Below are 20174 nucleotides of genomic sequence, written 5' to 3' on the forward strand. Positions count from 1 at the left end.
TATGCAGCTTTTGCCCCACTTTTCAGCTCTACTTTCTGCAGATCTCTGGTTCTCACATTCCATTTAATTTGATCAAACCATCGAGGCCAGCTTTGTGCGAACAACCTGCCCCTTTGAAAAAATGCCCCTTCAAAAATGCATCCCAATACTATCCCAATTTTTTTTTCTTTAGTGGGATGATGGATCTAGCAACTCTGATATATTAAAGCGAGAAGAAGACAGGTGTTCTGATAATGATTTGTCTTTAACCCCACCTACTCAAAAAACGAAAAAGAATCTCCATGACCTCGGGCTATTAAAACTTTTTTTCCCCCTCTCTCTCTCCTTCATTTTTTGATTGTTATGATTGCTGTGCGTTCCTACGCTGTTCAGCCTGCAGGCGGGGTTGGTTGGTACATGTCAAGGTGCTGAAGTATGCAACATGGACAGCAGCCCTTTCGCATATTAATAACTATGTAATAACTCCATGTGCTTCATCACCTGCAAGAGCGACCCTGTTGCACACCGTCACACTTTAATGTGCTTTTTCCACAGAAAAGACTAATTTCTCAGTGCAAACACATCAATAATTGGCTGGAGATTAACATGAATAGGTTTTGTTTACCAAAGAGTTCAATGATTTTTTTTTTTGCTGATCTTCTAGACTTGCACACGTGCTTGCTTGATAAACTGCTCTTTCAGTTCTTCATAAGCGAATAAATGAAGTGTGCAAAAGGGAGAGGAGTTAAAGAGGATTTAAAGAGCATATCTGAGTGAGTTTCGGCATGCCCTCTCAGCTACTTGCTATCTTCAAACTGATACTTACCTAATTATACACACACACACATGCACACACTCGCATGCACAACGGGATATTCGCATACAGTCTTCTTCCCACCCTCTATCTCACGCCCCCACCAAACTAACCCTCCTAACCAACCGCCTGCTATCCACTTGCAAAGTACTGCTGTTGACACACAGGAATCCAGACGCACGCACACACACACACACACACACTCATGCTCTTTCTCCCTCCTTGGCAGGAAGGACTCTTCTCTGAACCAGACGACAGCTTGCGCCTCTCTCCTTTTCCTCTGCTGGCAGGTGTTAGAAATAAAACCATAAATAAGTACAAGAGGGACCCAGAGGAGGACAGCGCGAGAGAGGAGGACAAATGTCTTTCTGCATTTGTTGCTGGAGAGAAGGGGAATTATGAGGAAAAGGGAGCGATATGAAGGAGAAATTTGTGTTTTTAAGTAGCTAGAACAGTTAGTAGGGTGTTATTTGTCTACTGTCAACTGTATTTTTGTATCTGAAGGGGATTGAAGAGAACACTTGGATCATCTGGACTGCATATTGACTGAATTAGAGAGCAGCTGAGGGGAAACAAAGTAGCCGAGAGGAACACAAGGCAGTCATGGACACTATAACACCTCAGCCACAATCCTGGATGACTTGGATTTGCACACTGGAGTTGGACCCCATCCAGCCCACAGTCCACTGATACAAATGAGGTACTGGCTTTCTGTAAATCAAAATCTGTGGAGATCTGTTGCATTTTAGATGATATCGGCATATTGTTCTGGGGAAAGACTGTAGTTTGTGTTTATATGAGGAAGATTTATATATGCAGTGGACCAAGAGTCTGAGACCATACTTAAATCTGGGATTCAGAATCTAATATTTCTGATTCCCACGTCACTAATCAGGTAAATTTGATCAATTTGTATGTTAATATATTATAAATGCAAAATAAAAACGTTGTCACTAGTGGTCTCAGTCTTTAGGTTCTCCTTGTTTAAAGAAGTGGCTGAGCCTACTGTCACTTTTCGACATTGTCATCTGTTGCTGCCAACAACAAAATTATGACTGTTTGACATGGTGAATGCTTAAGGTCACCTAAACTTAGGTCATTTATATCTGTCCCTCTGGGTTTTGCGTTGTACTGCCAGACAATTTTTCCTTGCTTGAACAGATGCTCATGCATGTAGTATAATGTTTTGATTTGCACATCTGACACTCATCACCTGCATAGACAAATCTCATGATACGTCTGGGATATGGTCCAGTTTATAAAATCCTGGTAGAGCAGGCAGCAAACACTGCCCTCCAGCTCTGCTATTAGACATAGTTGGATGCAAATATGCCCGTGCTAACGATCGCTTGCAAGCTACTTAATGTTGCATGCATAATAGTTCGATAGATTGAGCAGGATATGAGTCTTGAATATTCTACTGCTGCAGGGAACGGAGATGGTAAGCGTGTGCATGCGTGAGCTTCTGTTGATGTGAGGGGCAGGTGAGTGCATGTCTGGAACACGCTGTAAATGAACTGCACATGGATAGATGGCAGTACCGTCGTGAACTCAATGTCAGGGTGTTTTACTGTGTGAAGCAATGTAGAAATGTTAGTTGGGGAGAACTTGGACTTTGTTTTGGTCAGTTTGTTTTATCGGCAGTGGATTTTGATTTTGCACAAATAAAACCTTTGAATTTGATCATATAATGCTCAAATATACACAGTGAATTCTGTTATTGATTGACTTAGGAAAGAGTATTACTCAGATGCTCATAAAAGTTAAGTTCTTCATTTAAGTATTAACTTTGTTCTAGTTCGATTTCTTAGGAGATTATAAAATCTGACATAAATTAGGTCATTGTTGATTTACAGTAAAACAGTATAAAGCTAATAAGCTATAAATGAATCATGCATAGCAAAGTCCAGATAATTTGCTCTTGGACGAGTTTGATAAGAACTGTTTGAGTTTATGAAATCTCTGACTTTTGCACACTTAGCAAATCTGAGCATTCATGAGATCTCTTCTGAGATGAAGAAAAACAATTATTTTATATATTTTTAATATATTTTTATTATATTATTATTACTTAAAATATATATATATATATATATATATATTGTTATTGTTTATTTGTAGTTAATCCCTTTTGAATATTAAAAATCTATAGTGTTATTTTGGTATTATTAATACTATTATTATTTATACCATTTATGTAGTAGTATAGTTTTTTAAATAGTTCTATTTAGCTGTCTTTTTTTAGTTTTTGCAATTTTAGTACTTCAACTTATTTTATGAAATTTACATTTCTATTTTTTTTTTTTTTTTTTTTTTAAGTTTTTTATCTAATATTTATATTTTGTTTTATTTCTGCTTTATTTAAAATGATTTGTATTAATTTTAGTTAAAACTGATGGTATATATGGCAATTTATCCACATCTAAACAGGAGATCTGTTTACATGCTTGATTATTTACATAGCTGTCATAAATTTGGACTATATTACTTTCATCAGACTCATGATTCATATACTGTAGTGCTATTGCGTCATCAATTTGTGTGTTTGTTAATGTGTATGTGATTTTATTGTGTTTTCCTATACACTGATTATGTTATGCCATATGTGGAGCATGTGTTTTGGAGAGTGTTTTCTTTTCTTTCTGAGCGGGAGGGTGCGACGTCCTCTTTATGACCTAGCACCTGTCTGATGGAAGGCTTTATGTTTTCCTCTACACTGCTGTGCGGGAATAGAAATTATCCCGGCTGCCCAGACGAAATTATTGAACAGCAGAAACCTTGCAGCTTAAACTTCATAGTATCTGATTTTAGGTCATTTTCCTGGAAACTGAGATCCTTTTATGATGGGTCATGAGTGATTGCCAATATGAGGATGTGGGGTAAACAAAAAAGTATCATGTCACAATAACATCTCCCTGCCTTATTCATCCTCATCCTGTATAGACTCAGAAACCATTGTCTGCATTTGCTGCATCATATCATTGGATGTGTAAGAGATATCCTTTTAGTATTGAGAGTGATTATCCCACACAAATATGGGTCTTGTTTGAATGGAGTGAGTGATTTTCATTCACCCAGACTGGATGGACCTTGTGTACCAGATGAATTATCTGTGAAACTCTTCCCGATTCTCCACTGACATCTATTGAAACACATGAAGACATTGAAATTTGTAAGCTTTAAGGGTGTAAGTTTGAGCATGGATGGATTCCACAGGGTGTGGTTTGATGGTGCTTTGATTTAGTCAATATGTTGGCAGATATGAACATCAGAGAGACAGCGGGGGCGGCCAGACCCTTGGAATGTCTATCGTAACCTGCGGCTTGCTTCTCCTCTAGCTCGGCTGTGCCAGTCTGTGTGTATTTGTATGACTCATTGCATTCTCATAGTTCTCAGGAGGTCTGAATTGCTCATATATGCTGGTAGAGATAAGAACAGATTGGAGGGAGCAATAGATGGCACAGGATGTTTGGTAACAATACAAATGAACTGGCATGTGTACCAGGAAAACACACTGTTTTTTAAGCTTTAGGGTCAATGACAAGACATGATTGCCATAACAGATTTGTTAATTGATTCAAAAATACATTATAATTGCTATTTATTATACATAGGCTTATACGTCTCTTATATTATGAGCATGTTTGTAATTTCTGAGTGAAAAATTAAAATTTTTAAAAAAATGTTAGGGCATAAAAGAAAAAAACAAAAAAACATCAGGGTGATATAACTGTCCGGGGAAGTAAAAAAAAAAAAAAAAAAGCCTCATTAAAAGAATGAAATTCCTGAAAATAAAATCTTACTAGGTAGTTATAATCGTACTAGGTGTTATAATCCTTTATAAGTATTTCTTATAATTTTAAAAAAAATAGAAATTCTAGAATAATATTTAAAAAAAATATTTAAAAATAGTAAAATTTATTTAAATATAATAAATAAATAAAATTTATTTAAAAATTATTTTTACAAAATGTTATACATTTTATCTTTGTTAAAATGTTGTTGTTGTTGTTATTATTATTAATAAAATAATTGTTATTAATAAATGATTAATATATTATTATTATTATTATTTGAAAAAGTTGTCCAAATTACAGTCATGTGGTGTGAATCATGCTGAAACAAAAACATAAAAGATATTTTATTCATGATATTTTAAAAAATTACCTGAAGTTTTTTTTTTTTTTTAAATGTAGTTATTAATCTGTATACTCGCATGTAAGGAAAATATTTATATGATAATATTAATTTTACAGGATGGTTATACCACATGACATGACGTCATTGACCTAAATGTAATATATATTTATGCTTATCATTCAGTACATTTGGTTTCCATGGTATACAATAACCATGGTAAAACCACAGTACTTTTTGTAATCAGAAATGGTTAGCTGTATCATTTGACTTTAGTGTAACGCATATCATTGCTGAGACTGATTAACAGTTCATTTTACCCCATAAAGCGAACTGTAACTCCTCTCTTTCCCTCCCTCCCATCATTTCTCCTGCATATGGAGCACCTGCCCCATCACCTGTCAGTTGGAGGCAACAGGCTGATTCTGTATCTGCACCTACATGTACTAGAGCTGCAGTCTGGGGGAAAAAGGACGCCATGCCACACCCAGTAATACTCCGTCCCCACTCTTCGCATGCAAAAGCATTCTCTCCTCACTTACCCTCATTTAGCTTGTCGAATTCAGGTCAACAGGGCCACTCAGGGTGGAATGGGTATCTAAAGCCCCTTCACTCAACTCTGTTGGTCTTACTGGCCTTAAAGGGCTTGTAAGGGCTGAAAAAACCCCAGCAGAGCTCACCTGCAGAATGAACAGATGGTGACGGAAGAGGTTTGGGGAGCAATAAGAACAGACCTTGTTTGTGTGACTGCACGCTATTAGTGCCTCCCCCAATGGTCAGCACAGATAGGATGCAGCCACACAAATAAGGCCTGTTCTTGTTGCGTGAGCTCAGACAGACCAGACTCTTTGTTTGTTCTCGGGTACAGCTTACTGGGCAATTTAAGTGGAATGACAGAAGCGCAGTTATTTGGGGAATGTGGAAAGTGTCAGATCTTTATTGGGAGTGGGGGTCGGCCATGATAATGAACTTGCTTTTCTTCTGCACACAAAAGGCTTAATGGTTAACCATTTTTATTGTGTCCTCATTTTGCCTTTACAAACAATCCTTGGATTTCAAGAATTATGCTATAAAGTTGGTATGATTGTTGTAAAGTGTTGGAAGGCACTAGCACTTTTTATTTGTTTTTTAAAGGAACTTTTAGAAGTTTATGGTTGAAAAACGCAAGAACACACATCTATAACAGGCTACTAAATTCTTAATGACAGGAAGCTGATATCTTGATATCAAGATATCTACAGTAAATATGCTTGTACCAATGTGTGTCAGTGTTTTAGGAGTTTTGTTTTTTTGTGTGGTGCACATGTTTGTGTTTGTCTATGAAAAGTGATCCTGAAAAGCCAAGCCCTACAGGTATGTGTAAAAGGCCTTTCTCTGGCTCTGCTCTATGCACACCTGTTTAGCTACGCAGCCTGCAGGCTTTTTCAGGCGCTCTGTTGGCTTGCACATAATGTGGATAAAATCATTTGTGTTTTTATTTGATTACATGAACTGACCTGAATACAGTCTTTCAGAGAAAATCTTGAGGAATACGAGCAATGCAGGTATTATGTGGTAATTTCACAGGAACAAATTAAATAGTTGTTATTATTACAGAGCATAGTGATTTTGCTTTAAGTACATTTAACAAACCAAATTTTTACTTGATTTATTTGTGTAAAATATCCATGTATGAAGTATGATTTTTTATTTTATTTTATTTATTGATGTTAAAAAACTTAACTATAAGTTAATATAAAACTTAACTATAGACCTTTGCCACTTTTGGATTAAAATGAATATGTCTGCATGTTAAAATATCACAAACCTCGAATGTCATCTGCTGCATGGTCAATCTCAAGATGCGAGCAGTATACCGATCACATTTCAAAACAAGCTGCTTCGAGTGACTAGTCTTTACCTGTCCATATAATAAAGCAGAGGGAGGGGTCAGCATTTGCCTGGCTCAGTTCACCTCCCGAGCAGCGAGTGAAAGAAAACAGGAAGTTGAGGGTGAATGAGTGTGACGTGAATGGAACGGTGAAAGTAGGTCATCTTTGCAACGTGACACAAATTTAACGGCACATTAAAGAACTGATTGAGCTGTATAAATCTGGCAAACATCAGCAGGACTATTGAGTGCAGTCATGCAAATTTGGTAGTAAATCATGATACTGTGACTTGAATAGATATATTCGCAACCCATTTAACTTTCATAATTTGATGTATTTCCAAGTTTAAATGTAGGGCGGGGCTTGATTTTATCCATTTGGAACTGATTGGGCACACCAGAGCTTGACACACCAGAATCGAGTATACGAGTTAGCTAAAACAATGCTGTTGTTTCACATTATCCAGTAAGTGACGTCGATGGAAAAGAAAAAACATTTCAGAAGAAGAGTAAGTTATGTTTTGATTAAAGATTGTGAAGACACACAATTTTTGTCTTTGGAATAACATGCACTGAGGAACTGATCACAAGGAGCATGCATTAATAAAGTAATTTGAGTCAATTTTGATTTTACTTAACATTAAGCACTTTTACATAAGATTTTTTTTCTTTAGAAACAACTGAATATTGTTTAGTTGATGCTTTTGGTTTTTTTTGTTGATCTGAAGATCAATAAATTCATGTAAAGAGCCTGTTGCTACTTATATTATTTTCTATTAAATGATCATTAACAAGCAATGTGTATTAAGACAATAAACAGTGCAACTGTCTGCAATTAAACTTATTTAAAAGCACTAATATTTTTAATGACAGACTAAACAAGTCTGTGTTTATAAGTGGCTATCCAAACCTAAGTGGACTTCTTCGGTTAGTGTGAAGCAATGTGGTTCCTGCTTAAATATCCAGTATTCAGAGGACTATATTTAATTTAGTTAATGTATAAAACTTAAAATCAACTGCGCTCTCCACTGAACTGTAGCATGTTATAATAGTGCTTTGTTTCCTCAGCACTACTGCTTGTGTGCAGCACTATCGCTCCTGTATTCCACAGGGTGTGTCCAATATGGGAGGTGTTAATGTTGAAAGAAGGTGAGTGCACAGATGTCCTAAAGATGTGGTAAATTCTTTTTTAAGATGGGACCATGGGGTTCAAGGTGGTCTGAAGGGGCTCGGCTTGCTAGAGTAATACCTTAAACCAGGTATTGTTACACTTATGGACTTCTCTCTTGCTCTCTCTCTGTTGTGTTGGTGTTGAGAGGGTTGAGGGCAATGTCAATGCTTTGTGAATGTGAAAAGGGATTTTGGTGTCTGTCTTGATGGAGTAGGTGGAGGAAGGCCTCAGGCACTTTGAGGGATCAGGCCCCACACCAAACACAAACAAAGAAGTGTTTTTCACCTCCAGATGTCCTCACTCACCCCACCAGAATTGAAATGCTACTATATAAAATCTCTACAATGAATTTGCATCTTTTGTTCTAGAATAATACTTTCACACATTAGGTGTCCATTATAATGTCATCCATTATTTAAAGAAAAGTGAACACTTTCGGCAGTCTTAGGGCCAGTGTTGAGGAAAGTTACTTTTAAAAGTAATGCATTACAATATTGCGTTACTCCCTAAAAAAGTAACTAATTGCGTTACTTAGTTACTTTTATGAAAAGTAATGTGTAACGTTACTTTTGTGTTACTTTTTGTCACCTGGGCCGAGGTTGCTTGTTTGTTTTTTTAAAACAACAAAAAAAAAGTTCTATTTTTGGCAAATGTTAAGGCCCTTTAACACCAAAAGTGAAACAAATAAGCCTCAGGCTGAAGGAAATGCATATTTATGCCTGTACAGTAGAGGGCGCAGCTCAAACCTTTCAGCTGTGCTGCCATTCTGGATTAAAGAAGAATAGGATACAGGAGAAGGAAGTTCAACATTCTTATTTCTAAATCTAATATAAAATAGTTTTTGTTTATTAGTATGGTTGAATTAGAACATTGAAGTGAGCAGCAAAGACATTTGGTTAGTAAAGTGAGATTAAATACATAAAGTATATTTGTGTAATTTAATATATTTAATAATTGCAGGTTTGCATAAAATTCTGAGATTACATTTAACTGTTTTTATTCATTTGGAGTAATACTGAATCTGTTTTTGTGTAAGTGAGATGAGTAAATGCATGTTCACATTTAGTCTAGAACTACAATAACAATCATGTTCACTTACCCTATTTCTCTCAACATGGGGACAGGAGAGGTGTCAGTCAATAAATGTGAAAACAAAGTAACTTGTGTTACTTATTTGAAAAAGTAACTTCGATATTTTCTTGTAAATTGAAAAAGTAATGCGTTACTTTACTAGTTACTTGAAAAAAGTAATCTGATTACGTAAATCAAGTTACTTGTAATGCATTACCCCAACACTGCTTAGGGCAGCAAACAGAGTTGCTTAAAAGATAGGTCCACAGTTTGTGTAGTTTCAAGAAGTATTAAACTTTTATAATAAAAGCATATCATACCAGTTGGATTTAAGGCCACTTCACGGCAGGAAACTATTAAAGAAATAGTTCACTTAAAAAATGAAAATTCTGTCATTATTTACTCACCCTCATGTACCAAATCTGTATGCTGTTATTTGCCCATGGAACATAAAAGGAGACTTTCTGAATAATCTTTACAGTTTTTTTCCATTCAACTAAAGTTTATCATCAAAACATTCAGGAATGGCAATGAACAAAAAGGGTGAGTAAATAATGACGGAATATTTGTTTTTATTGAACTGTCTCTTTAATCTTTGTTAATAATGTATATCTTTTATTTGTTACCACCTGCATCTTGCCATCAAGTTGCAGCAGCTGAAAATGAGCTGAGGTGTTTGAGTGCGAAAGGCAGATGCCATGATGTCACAGGCCAATTAGACCAGCAGTGTCAGCCTGCTTCAGAGCAATATAACATACAAACAGAAGCCTATCGCACCACACTGTTAGACCCTTGCTCAAACAAGCAAAAACTTCTAAAAATTAATAGGGGAAAAAAAAGTTTTTTGTTTTTTTTTTGGTCTTGTTTGGTGTGTTCATTGTGACTTTTAAAATTTGTGTAAAATTTATGTATAGTCATTTATAAAAATTGATATTTATTTTACAGTAGAATTTAACTCGATTTAGTCACAGCTATACGCTATCGGGAAAAAAATCACTGAATATATTTGTGGATTCATGTGGTTCTTAAGAATTATTTTATAATTAACAGTCTACATGGGCTTTTGCAGCATTAGTTTCTTTAATCATAGCTACAATGAAGAAGATGGCAGTTTTCTGTTCATTTGCTTTGTTGACGCCCTGACTTACAGGAAGCCTCCAAAATTACAGAGAGAATGTATACAACAAAGACCAAAACATAAGGAAATAACATGTTGAGAACATGGAAAATTACATGGTGGATTTTACTGAAAACTGTAAAATGGAAGACATAAAATTGAATGTATGGAATAGATGTATTGTAATGGGCTGTAATGAAGTGTATTATTGAATTTGTTTTATAGTAATAGCTATGCACAACTTTCACAAAATTACTGCAGCTATTTGTACAGTACATTAAATTTGTGCAGCACAAACAATTATATTTTAGAACAGTTCCCAAGTTTTGCTTCCATAATTTGATGTATTTCCAAATGACAAGATATTCAACAAGAAAAACTGTAGTGCAGACGTAAATGTGAGTTTGCTAAAACATTGGCTGAATGGCTATTTAGCAATTGGCTTTCATTATCCAATAGCACACAAGTGTGACATGAACAGTAAAGTCATTTCAGAAAATGAGAAAGATACTATATGTTGATTATAGATTACGAAGTCAAACTGAGAATATCAACTGACCAAATGATTTTTATTTCTGTGTGAGGAATCCAGATTCACATCTCTTGTGCAACTAACAGCATTCCCCATCTGGAGAAATAAAGGGACCTTTGTTTAGAGTATAGGGAACAGGTAACCATTTGTGCAGTGTATTTTTGGGTTTAGTTGTGCAATGTGTTTGTTGTACAGATGTGCATATAGTTTTTATCAGGACAGAGGGTCAGATTGTGTGTTACCTGGGCTTTTCATATTTGTGTGTATGAGAGTTTGCTTGTGGATCATGTTAAATTGTGCAGTTGGATATAGTCCTGTGTACATTCAGTTTTCAAAGAGAAACTGAGATGGGGGAGACTACCTCTCAGAAAAGTGATGTATGACAGATATTGTGAGGGTGCAAAGATTTTCAATAGATGGTCTTGAAACTATTACAATAAACAAAGATTAATTCAGTTTTACCTTTTTATTTTCTGGTTCATGACATACACACGCCTAAATTGCATGCAAGGTAGAGTTTAAGACACCTAGGGGCAACCCAACTAGCATCTTTGGGTGGATTTCATCTCCAAGTTTAGAAAACATCTCTCTTTATTTCACGGGTCAGTGATTAAGGCAGATGTGGGTCATCAGCACTGACAGTTTGCTGAGCCTTCATTGCTTTAATAGCCCAGGAAATGTCATAGCTCAAGCTATCTCAGGCTTGCTTGTCCCTCCAGGGCAAGACACTGAATACTAATAAGCATTGCTTCTCCCATGACCCAGATTTGTTTGGGTAAATAGAGAGCTGTTTAGAAGCATGGGAAATATGCACGAAAAAACTCTTCCAAGATGACCTTCTCAGTCAGGTTCCTCTTTGTGAAGCATTCCATCTCAGGTATAAGCTGCTAGCAAGACTAGACACTTGCCCATTATCATAGTTGGAGGGATCGGAGTGTCCTCATGTGACTGACTTGACATCTTCATGCAGAAGCTGCACTACAGAAGCAGTTTCGAGTAAGGGATCCAGCTGTAAATGATGTAGATAAGTATAGGGGATGAGGGCTGCATGCTGCGCTCTTTAATTACAACAGGAAGACGCAGCGGCAGCGACTGAGCCAAGTCTGCCACGGGGGGAAGAGCAGAGCCTGTTCAGCGAGACTTAACTTTACCCAGTGGATCACCAAATCCACTAAGAACTGCAGAGATGAGCCAAGCTTTACTGTGCATAAATCTGTGCTGGCACAACAAAAACATTGGCCAGAGGGATCTATTCCTTTGTGCTCAAATTTGGAAATGCAGCGTCTGCCAGGACAATGGTTATGTGGGTACATGAGTTATAATACCTTACATTCTTTCTGTCTGTTTTTGTTTCCCAATTGCTTTGCAGTACCCATGTCCCTCCTGAGCCATGCTCCCTGGCTATGGATTCTCTCCTCTTCTTGACTTCCAGCCTCACCTCCAAGCGTTCCATTGCAGAGGCGAGAGCTCTGACATGTGGTTCCCAGGCTCAGTTGAGGCCCAGGCTCTGAGTGACTCTCGGGAAGGCAGGCCTCTCCTGCGACAGCATCAACACATTGCGGTGTGTCAGCAAGAGACATTGGCCTTCATTGACCTTCAACAGCCAAGCATTAATGGTTTCCAATCATGCACACCGGAAAGCTGTAGTTCCTCTCTTTGCTCCAAGCCTGTCAGATGCAATGGAAACAGTCCATCTGACTTTGCCAAGAATGGGAGTACAGACACAACACTGGACAATTATTTGACCCAGGATAGCAATAATGTGGAAGTGGTTCAGGATCAGACGTGGACACCTATTACTGGCTTACCTGAGACCGTTTATGAAAAACCTGAACCAGGAGTTAAGAGCCTCAGTTCTCGAGACTTGTTTCTGCCTTTGTCCCCTACATATGCACCTGAGGACAGGAACTCTTTGGAGTCTCAACAGCTGAGCTCCCCCTCTTCCCCCTTAGAGTTCCAGAGTCCGGACCCATTTCGCCCTCAAAGACGCACCTCTTTGGGATCCATAAAAGAGAAGTCCATAAGTAAGTGCCACTTTCACTTAACTAAGTCTTGACACATTGGCCCTACATTCCTGTTTTAAACAACAAATAGTTTGTCACAGTGCACAGTTTTTCACCACTCTTAAAACTGTATGAGAGCTTTCGGATAGATGATGATTCTTAGTGCAATCCTTAAAAGCATACTAAAGCTGCTTTTCCACCAAAATGACCTGGAACAATTTGTCCCAAGAACTTTCCCCCCCAAGACCTGTTGCTCTCTGTCTTTCCATTGCGGTCTAAAGTACTGTGAAGATTAAGTCCGGTGACGTAGGACGTTGTGCGACTTTCCAGGTCCAGCTGGATTTCGTCCTCCGCATACAAGCTTAATAAAGCCTGAACCTTGTCAGCGGTCCATCGGTCATATTTTTTAAACTCCATTGTTGATTCGAATAGCAAACAACTCTTACTGCACGCACCGCAACAGACTTTTAAAAATGGTGGTTGAAATAAAAGGCTGCATGGAGTCAACCAATCAAAATGCTGCATGAACTCAACCAATCAGCATGTTCAGCGCCCAAGTCCCACCCCTGAAGTTTCCGGAACTTTAAAAAAATACTACCCTGCATGCAGGTACTTTCTAAGGGGGTGGAAACACGGCTTAAGGTTCTGTCAGATGTTTTAATACACTACGGCAGTGGTTCCCAACCCTGTCCCTGGAGGCTCCTCAAAACAGTACACATTTTGAGTCTCTACAAGTGAGTTGATGAGTTAGATAATGTGTGTTTGTTTAGGGAGATGTCCAAAATCTGTACAATTGATGGGCCTCTAGGATTAAGGTTAGGAACTACTGTGCTAAAGTGATCTACAGGTGAATGTAAGTGGATAGTACCTTTTCTTACTCAATGTTCCTTGTTGTTAATAGGGCGTAAGATGAGGGTGTACTCTCCAGACACTCTGATTGATAAGTCTCTCAGCAGCCCAGGCGTGGAGTGTGATTACCTGCTCCCAACATCCTTTGAATCATTTGTAGAAGGAGGGCTTGGCATGGTGGGCTCTACTATCCCCACATCCCAAAGTTCCAGCCCTCTCCCAGGGGTAGATGAGGACCTCTCTCTTCTTGCCATACCGACCTCTCCAAAACCATTCTTAGATATCCCTCAGGAGGGTGCCAGATCAGAAGGGGGCGTAAATGATGGGGGGAGGCAGAGGTTGGGCCTAGAAGACTGCGAAGCCCTGGAAGGCCCTGCCCTCAACAGTGGGACCTCACTGCCTCTGTCTTGTTCTCGCTCAGTAGACAGTGAGCGCCGGCGCTTCTCTGCCTCTGAGCTCATCTCCCGCCTGCAACTTTCCCAGAGGAAGAACTCTTTTACCCTTAAGCTGGGCAAGTCTCTCTCTGCTCGTGTGGCCTCCCGGGATCGCCACCTGTCTGGAAACCTTAGCTCAGACCGTAAGTGACTCATCAGGACTGATTAGATTAATGAAAGACTTTATTGTGAAAGTCTTGAGCTGTGATGTCATTATGACACTTCAGTGCTATATTTTCAGCTCTATCCCTTTTTGTGTACATTCTCCCTCCCTTGTCTGTTTGTAGACAAACCCAACTCCAGACGTTGCTTCTCAGGGGGATCAAGTGACACTGCACCACATAGTCCGGTGGGGCTTGCACCACCGCTGCCCTCTGCTGACTGTAATCTGCCACTGCACAGGAGGAGTACAAAGCAAAGGTGGCTCTAAAACTCAGCTAGTATACACAGAGAATAACATAGCGAGTAGAATATAACACATCCTGTTTTAACATATTTTTCTACTGTTTTCTCACAGTATGAGAAAGATTTCCATTGATGAGGATGAAGGCAGTGCTTCCAGTAGCTCTAAACGTCTATCACGATTCTTGCCAAACTGTAAGCCCAAAAAATATATCTGGAATTTTATATATATAATTTATTATTATTATATTTTTGTATTATTTACCATTTTCTCTTCCTGTCTCTCTCAGTGATTTTGTATCAGGAATACAGTGATGTTGCTATCAACAGAGAGATTCAGAGGCAGCAGGGGGCAGAGCCAGGAATTGATGAAGAAAGAGGGGACTCTGTGTCCCCTGGCAACCTCTCCCCATCCAGCTCATTCCGCTCATCACGAGGCTCCGCCTTTTCCCTTTGGCAGGATATTCCTGATGTTCGGTCCAGTGGACAACTCGACAACTTCAGCAATGAAGAGCGTAAACTGCAGGAGGTGACTCCACATTCAGAAAGTCTGTTTTGTTTTGTTTTTTATCAACCAGCAAATTTTGCTGAAAAAGAAACAATTAATTTTATCTTGTTTTCTCATTTCAGGCCAAGTTTGAGTTGGTGACATCAGAGGCCTCATACATACGCAGCTTGTCTATTGCAGTTGACCATTTTATGACGTCTCCTGAGCTGTGTGAGTGTCTTGGGATGCAGGAGAGGCAGTGGCTCTTCTCCAAACTGCCTGATGTGAAAGAAGTCAGTGAGAGGTGAATAAAGATGAAGAGTAACTTTAATTTTTGCTATTTTTAATAGAGTGAGCCTTCTGCTGAGATATGTTTTTCTCTCTCTCCTTTTCAATTCTCATTGTGTCCATAGGTTTCTTCTAGATCTGGAGCATAGATTAGAAGGGGACATTTTGCGTTTTGACGTGTGTGACATTGTCCTTGACCACTGTCCTGCACTGCGGAGGGTTTATCTGCCTTATGTCACCAATCAAGCCTATCAGGAACAAACCTATCAGCGGCTACTGTAAACAGTCTCTTACCGCAAAACTGTTCTCTAACAAGCATAACAATGTACAGTACATGTTGCAATTATTACCCTGTTTAAGAGGTTCATGCTTTTGTTTTGTGGTGTTTTCTTAGGCAAGATAATCCCCGTTTCCCTGGAATCCTTGCCCGCCTGGAAGAGGACCCAGTATGCCAGAGGCTGCCTCTTACATCATTCCTTATCCTTCCTTTTCAAAGGATCACACGACTCAAAATGCTAGTGGAGGTATTCCAACATGGACAGAATCCACAATATCTATCTTTTCGAATGTTATAAGTTTAACATTCTATCATCAAGCTTTAGAACAAGGCTTGCTAAATTCTAATATTAACTTGTGTTAATGAACTGTGTGTCCATTATAGAATATCCTAAAGAGAACAACGCCTGGATCACGAGATGAGGACACTGCCACCAAAGCACTTAATGAGCTCAAAAAGGTGAGTAAAGAAAGAGAGGAAAGTAAAATTGTCACAAACAATGTTTTAAAAATCATGAAATGAAAACTAAATGTGCTCTGTTGCCCTAGATAATAAAGGAATGTAACTCCAGTGTGCAGTCCATGAAGAGGATGGAAGAACTAATTCATCTAAACAAGAAAATAAACTTTGAGGGCAAGGTATAACATCAAGCATTCTAAAACGGTCTGTCAGAAATCATGTCTATATTTTTTACCTACAAAAATGTTAAAAAATATACAGAATTCTTTTGTAAAATTCTATTTCTTTTATTTTAGATTTTCCCTCTCATCTCTCAGTCTCGTTGGCTGGTCAAACATGGTGAACTTCTAGAAGTGGACACACAGAACTTGAATATATCTGGGTCTAAGTTTAAACTTACCACTCGTCCTGTGTACCTTCACCTGTTTAATGACTGTCTTCTGCTGTCCCGGAGGAAGGAGTAAGTCTAATGGGATGGGAGACCAATGCAATATTTGAACCAAGCAAAACCTTTTTAAAACCCTGTGTAAATTATGTAAGTCTGCTACAAAATTGGTCCCTTCTCTTTCCTGTCACAGCACATGGAAGTTCATGGTGTTTGTACATGCAAAGATTGAAGACCTCAAGGTGAAAGACCTAAGCCAGAAACTTCAGGGAATCTCAGGATTCATCTTCTACCTGCAGTTATGTGAGGGGCAACAGCTAAAACACCAGATTCTGCTCAAGTCGCCCACAGAGTGAGAACATTCACATCATTCGCAAATATTAACATCCAAAATCCTGTCACTGACAAATAGATCTGAATGTTCCTAAAATGAGGATATATATCCTCACAGGATGCATAAAACTGAGTTTAAAATGGAGTCAAGAACATTTTGTTTTATATGTAGGAGCAGCAAACAGAGGTGGATCACAGCCATGTTTCCCTCTGACCCAAAGGCAGCTATTGAGCAGACCAATGAGAATGATGGTGTGTAATTTCTTTGTCTCACACTTGTAATGCAATTCAGATTTAACTATATTTTAGATTTAACACTGTTATCTAAATGGCATGTAAAAAAAAAAGTTGCATTGGCTAGTTGCATTGGGTGGATCATAGCCAGGTTAAGCCGCAGTGTGCGTACCAGATAGTCCAGATATTTTACGATGATAATAAAGGGGGCTGTTTTGACATATAAAGTCATCAGTTATTTTACTGACATAACACTGAAAACAAAGTGGAATGTACAGTTCTGCTCAAGAATATCCTGTTTACTTGTGAACTAAGTGCCTCCTAATAAAACTCTAGAAGGAATAGTTCACCCAAAAATGGAAATTCTCTCATCATTTACTCGGCCTCATGTCTTTCCAAACCTGACCATATTTCTTCTGTTAACTAAAAAAAAATAGGTATGAAGCTTCTTTAGATGAAACATACAATGGAAAAAATACTGAACAAAACCCTTAACCCTGAACAGAAATAAAGATTGTTTTGAAACATTAAAGATATCTCTTTAATGTTTCTCTGCATGTGTCTGTACAGATCTATCTCAAGTCCAGTGCATCAAGAGCTACCAGTCTCAGGAGCATGATGAGTTAACGCTGGAGAAGGCAGACATCCTTCAAGCTGTAACAATTACAAGTGATGGTATGGAAAATCCTTTTTTTTTTCTCCTGGCTATACTCCATTTTTCCCTTTGAAAAAGAGAAGCTGGAGGACTGCAGAAGAGATAAATGACATTTTAATGTTTTCAATTCACAGGGTGGGTAGAGGGGATTCGGTTGTCGGATGGAGAGAGGGGCTGGTTCCCCAAAACTTACGTGGAGGAGATCACAAGCCGCAGTGCTCGTTTGCGAAACCTCCGTGAAAACATTCGCATCAAGTGTGTCTCACAAAAATTAGAGGGAGAGACTCTCTGAGACCTTGAAGTATGGGACATTGTTTTACTTAAAGCTTGTATTTCAAACTTTTCAACCACTTGGTTAAAATCGCCCTGCTAGCAACAGCCCTGAGCATAAAGTGCTGCGCTTTCTGACAGACCACAGACGCACACTGCTTAAAATACACCATGTGGGTGGACAAATTCTGGATGTATCAGCTGTTAAAATGTTTAGCAAAATAACAAGATCCAATTTAAATGGGTTAGTTTTAGGTGGCATAGCAGCCATTTCACTCTCAAGTGTTTTTTATAAGGACTTCTCTTCTACCTAGTGACTCAGATAGTTAGGCTAAATAAAGTAAGATGTCTTGTTAGCTGATTCACTGAACAGCCACACAGTAAAGCTAAACGCTGTCTTTTACTAGTGGAACATTGGAACCAAATTTGGGACTTTTTGAATGAAGTTGCTGTTGCAACGTACGTAAATATTAGTTTATGCCACTAGTCTTCTGTAGATGATAATTTACTTCGTATTGGCATAATAACAGGAAGTGTACTATCAAATTATGACCATTATTTATGTCAGTGATTCTGCTGTTTGTTTGTGTATTTGTTGTTTTGGTAACGCAGATTTTTCTGGGAAATTTCTTTGTGGAGTACTGATTTCCTGAGCATGTTAAATCACATTTGAAAAATAATCCTTTAAGGTGACTTTGTAAATAAAAATAAATGCATATATTACTGAAAGTGTCTCAAGTGTCTGTCTGAGACAAATGCCAAAAACACACAAAAAAAAGTTGAGCTTTCAGGTCGTGTGTAACGTTAACCTTACTGTAACCAGGATTCCCAGCCACGTATGCGCACAGCTACAACAAAGCACGTCTCATAAACTTCAGTTTCATTCCAGGCTCACCTCATATCCCATGGGGCAATAAAGCAGCCGGGTAGCAGGTAAACAGAATAGTTTCTTTGTCACAGCTGTTCTGAGAACCTTGAATGCTTTCCAACCGCTGTAAATCAGAGGTGAAAGGCTGCAGAAAAGAAGCTGCAGTTAGGGACAGATAAGAGACGGACTGCAGAGGCTCAGGAATGCTTTTCTAATTAAAACCATTCATCTCAGTGAAACATTTCGTATCCATTTTATATAATGTGCTGTACTTTTATATAAAGTGCTGTACAAAATGCATCCATGCAGGTTAAAGTTACTTCTGCTTTGGGTTTGCAGTGATAATTAGCTATCTGTCTCGCCTCTTTAGCAATTGTTTTCGGTCTTTGTTTACCCTGACCCGACTTAAGTTTGATGGAGTCAAGACTGCACAATAGTTATACATTCTTTGTTCAGTTTTACAAGTATTATGGTAACATTAATGTTTACTGAATAACTGTACTAGTAATGTTCACATACAGTGTGTGTGTATAGGCACCTATTGTATTTTTTAAAAGTCTCAATGAAAAAGTAGTGATAGATCTTTTCTTCATATTGTAAAGTACATCTGAGACAAACAAATTATCGAAAAAGAAAAAATGTAGGGCGAGACTTGGCTCTTTTTGTAGGTTGTTGGTTGCAGGCAGAAAAAACAAACAAACTCTGAGCTTTAAAAAAAATATTAAAAAAGCAAAGGTGAATTGATGACAATAAGATCAATAAGATGCATTTAGACAATTTAAGGGACCAAGCATAAGGTGCATATTTTTTGCTCAGACAACCAGCCAGAAGATTGAATTGTGTATTATATTAAAAAAGTTGTCCTTTTGATTTCCCACCTCACGCTCACTGATTTGAATCTCTTCCCTTTAGATTACCCGCCATCTTGAATTTTTATTAAAAACGTTTTTTTTTTTTTCACTGCTACCCTAATGAATTGTCCAATATCCAATCTTCAACAAAGTCTTCAGTGTCTCTAAAATCTCAGATCCCTATATGATTCTAGGTGATATACACAAAAGTTATTGAATGGATTTTTGAGAATTAAGGGGTATTTTTGAAAATAATGGCACAATAAAATCAGTGCCAGTGGCAAACAGGAAATAAGGCTGAATCTACCCCAATGAATCAGCGTATCGAAATTAAATTTCATAATTTCATTGCTACCATGCCCTGGGGACATATGATTTAGAGCTGATCATCTATTGTCTTTGAGTCATAACCATATTTCCAAAGTCATGTGCACCATTTTTAATTTGAATTTGTCTTTTTGAAGTACGACAGCAGTATATCAGAATGCCTGTTTGGCAACACACCAAAGCTATATGTCTGGAGTGGGTACAAATTTTGGCTGGTAATCAAAAGGATGAAAGTTCAAGTCTGGCCTGGGGTGATCCTGAAGTTGTACCTCTGCTGTTCTTGACTTAGTGTCTCGCTAGGTGCTGTGTAGGCTTGTAGTTTATTGTGGCAAAGTAATTGCTACATGCTGGTATATTTAAT

The 20174-nt window shown here is 38.1% G+C and overlaps 1 protein-coding gene across 2 annotated transcripts; it reads left to right on the forward strand.

Moving 5' to 3' along the window:
* Positions 1-925: 925 nt before the first annotated feature.
* Positions 926-18496, forward strand: arhgef19 (Rho guanine nucleotide exchange factor (GEF) 19). Of its 2 annotated transcripts, none has more exons than XM_051880192.1 (16): positions 926-1493; positions 12061-12715; positions 13596-14120; positions 14265-14397; positions 14495-14574; positions 14670-14908; positions 15010-15170; positions 15280-15432; positions 15549-15678; positions 15816-15890; positions 15980-16069; positions 16187-16350; positions 16469-16627; positions 16781-16860; positions 17413-17517; positions 17632-18496. In XM_051880192.1, exons 2-16 carry the CDS (start codon positions 12082-12084, stop codon positions 17787-17789), a joined length of 2886 nt encoding a protein of 961 aa, XP_051736152.1. In that variant the 5' UTR covers positions 926-1493; positions 12061-12081; the 3' UTR covers positions 17790-18496. The 2 variants fall into 2 exon arrangements, with proteins under 2 accessions (XP_051736152.1, XP_051736153.1); XM_051880193.1 differs by lacking the exon at positions 926-1493 and adding an exon at positions 7883-7949.
* Positions 18497-20174: the final 1678 nt, after the last annotated feature.

Source organism: Ctenopharyngodon idella, chromosome 22 (assembly GCF_019924925.1).
Source record: "Ctenopharyngodon idella isolate HZGC_01 chromosome 22, HZGC01, whole genome shotgun sequence".
In the NCBI taxonomy this organism is placed as follows: domain Eukaryota; kingdom Metazoa; phylum Chordata; class Actinopteri; order Cypriniformes; family Xenocyprididae; genus Ctenopharyngodon; species Ctenopharyngodon idella.

What these genes read in the sequence shown, in the direction of transcription:
- arhgef19 (XM_051880192.1), top strand. Translation starts at nt 12,082, where the DNA reads ATGCTCCCTGGCTATGGATTCTCTCCTCTTCTTGACTTCCAGCCTCAC. An exon ending in ATCACGATTCTTGCCAAACT is followed by an intron (nt 14,575 to 14,669) that starts GTAAGCCCAAAA and finishes TGTCTCTCTCAG; the next exon opens with TGATTTTGTATCAGGAATAC. An exon ending in AAATAAACTTTGAGGGCAAG is followed by an intron (nt 16,070 to 16,186) that starts GTATAACATCAA and finishes CTTTTATTTTAG; the next exon opens with ATTTTCCCTCTCATCTCTCA.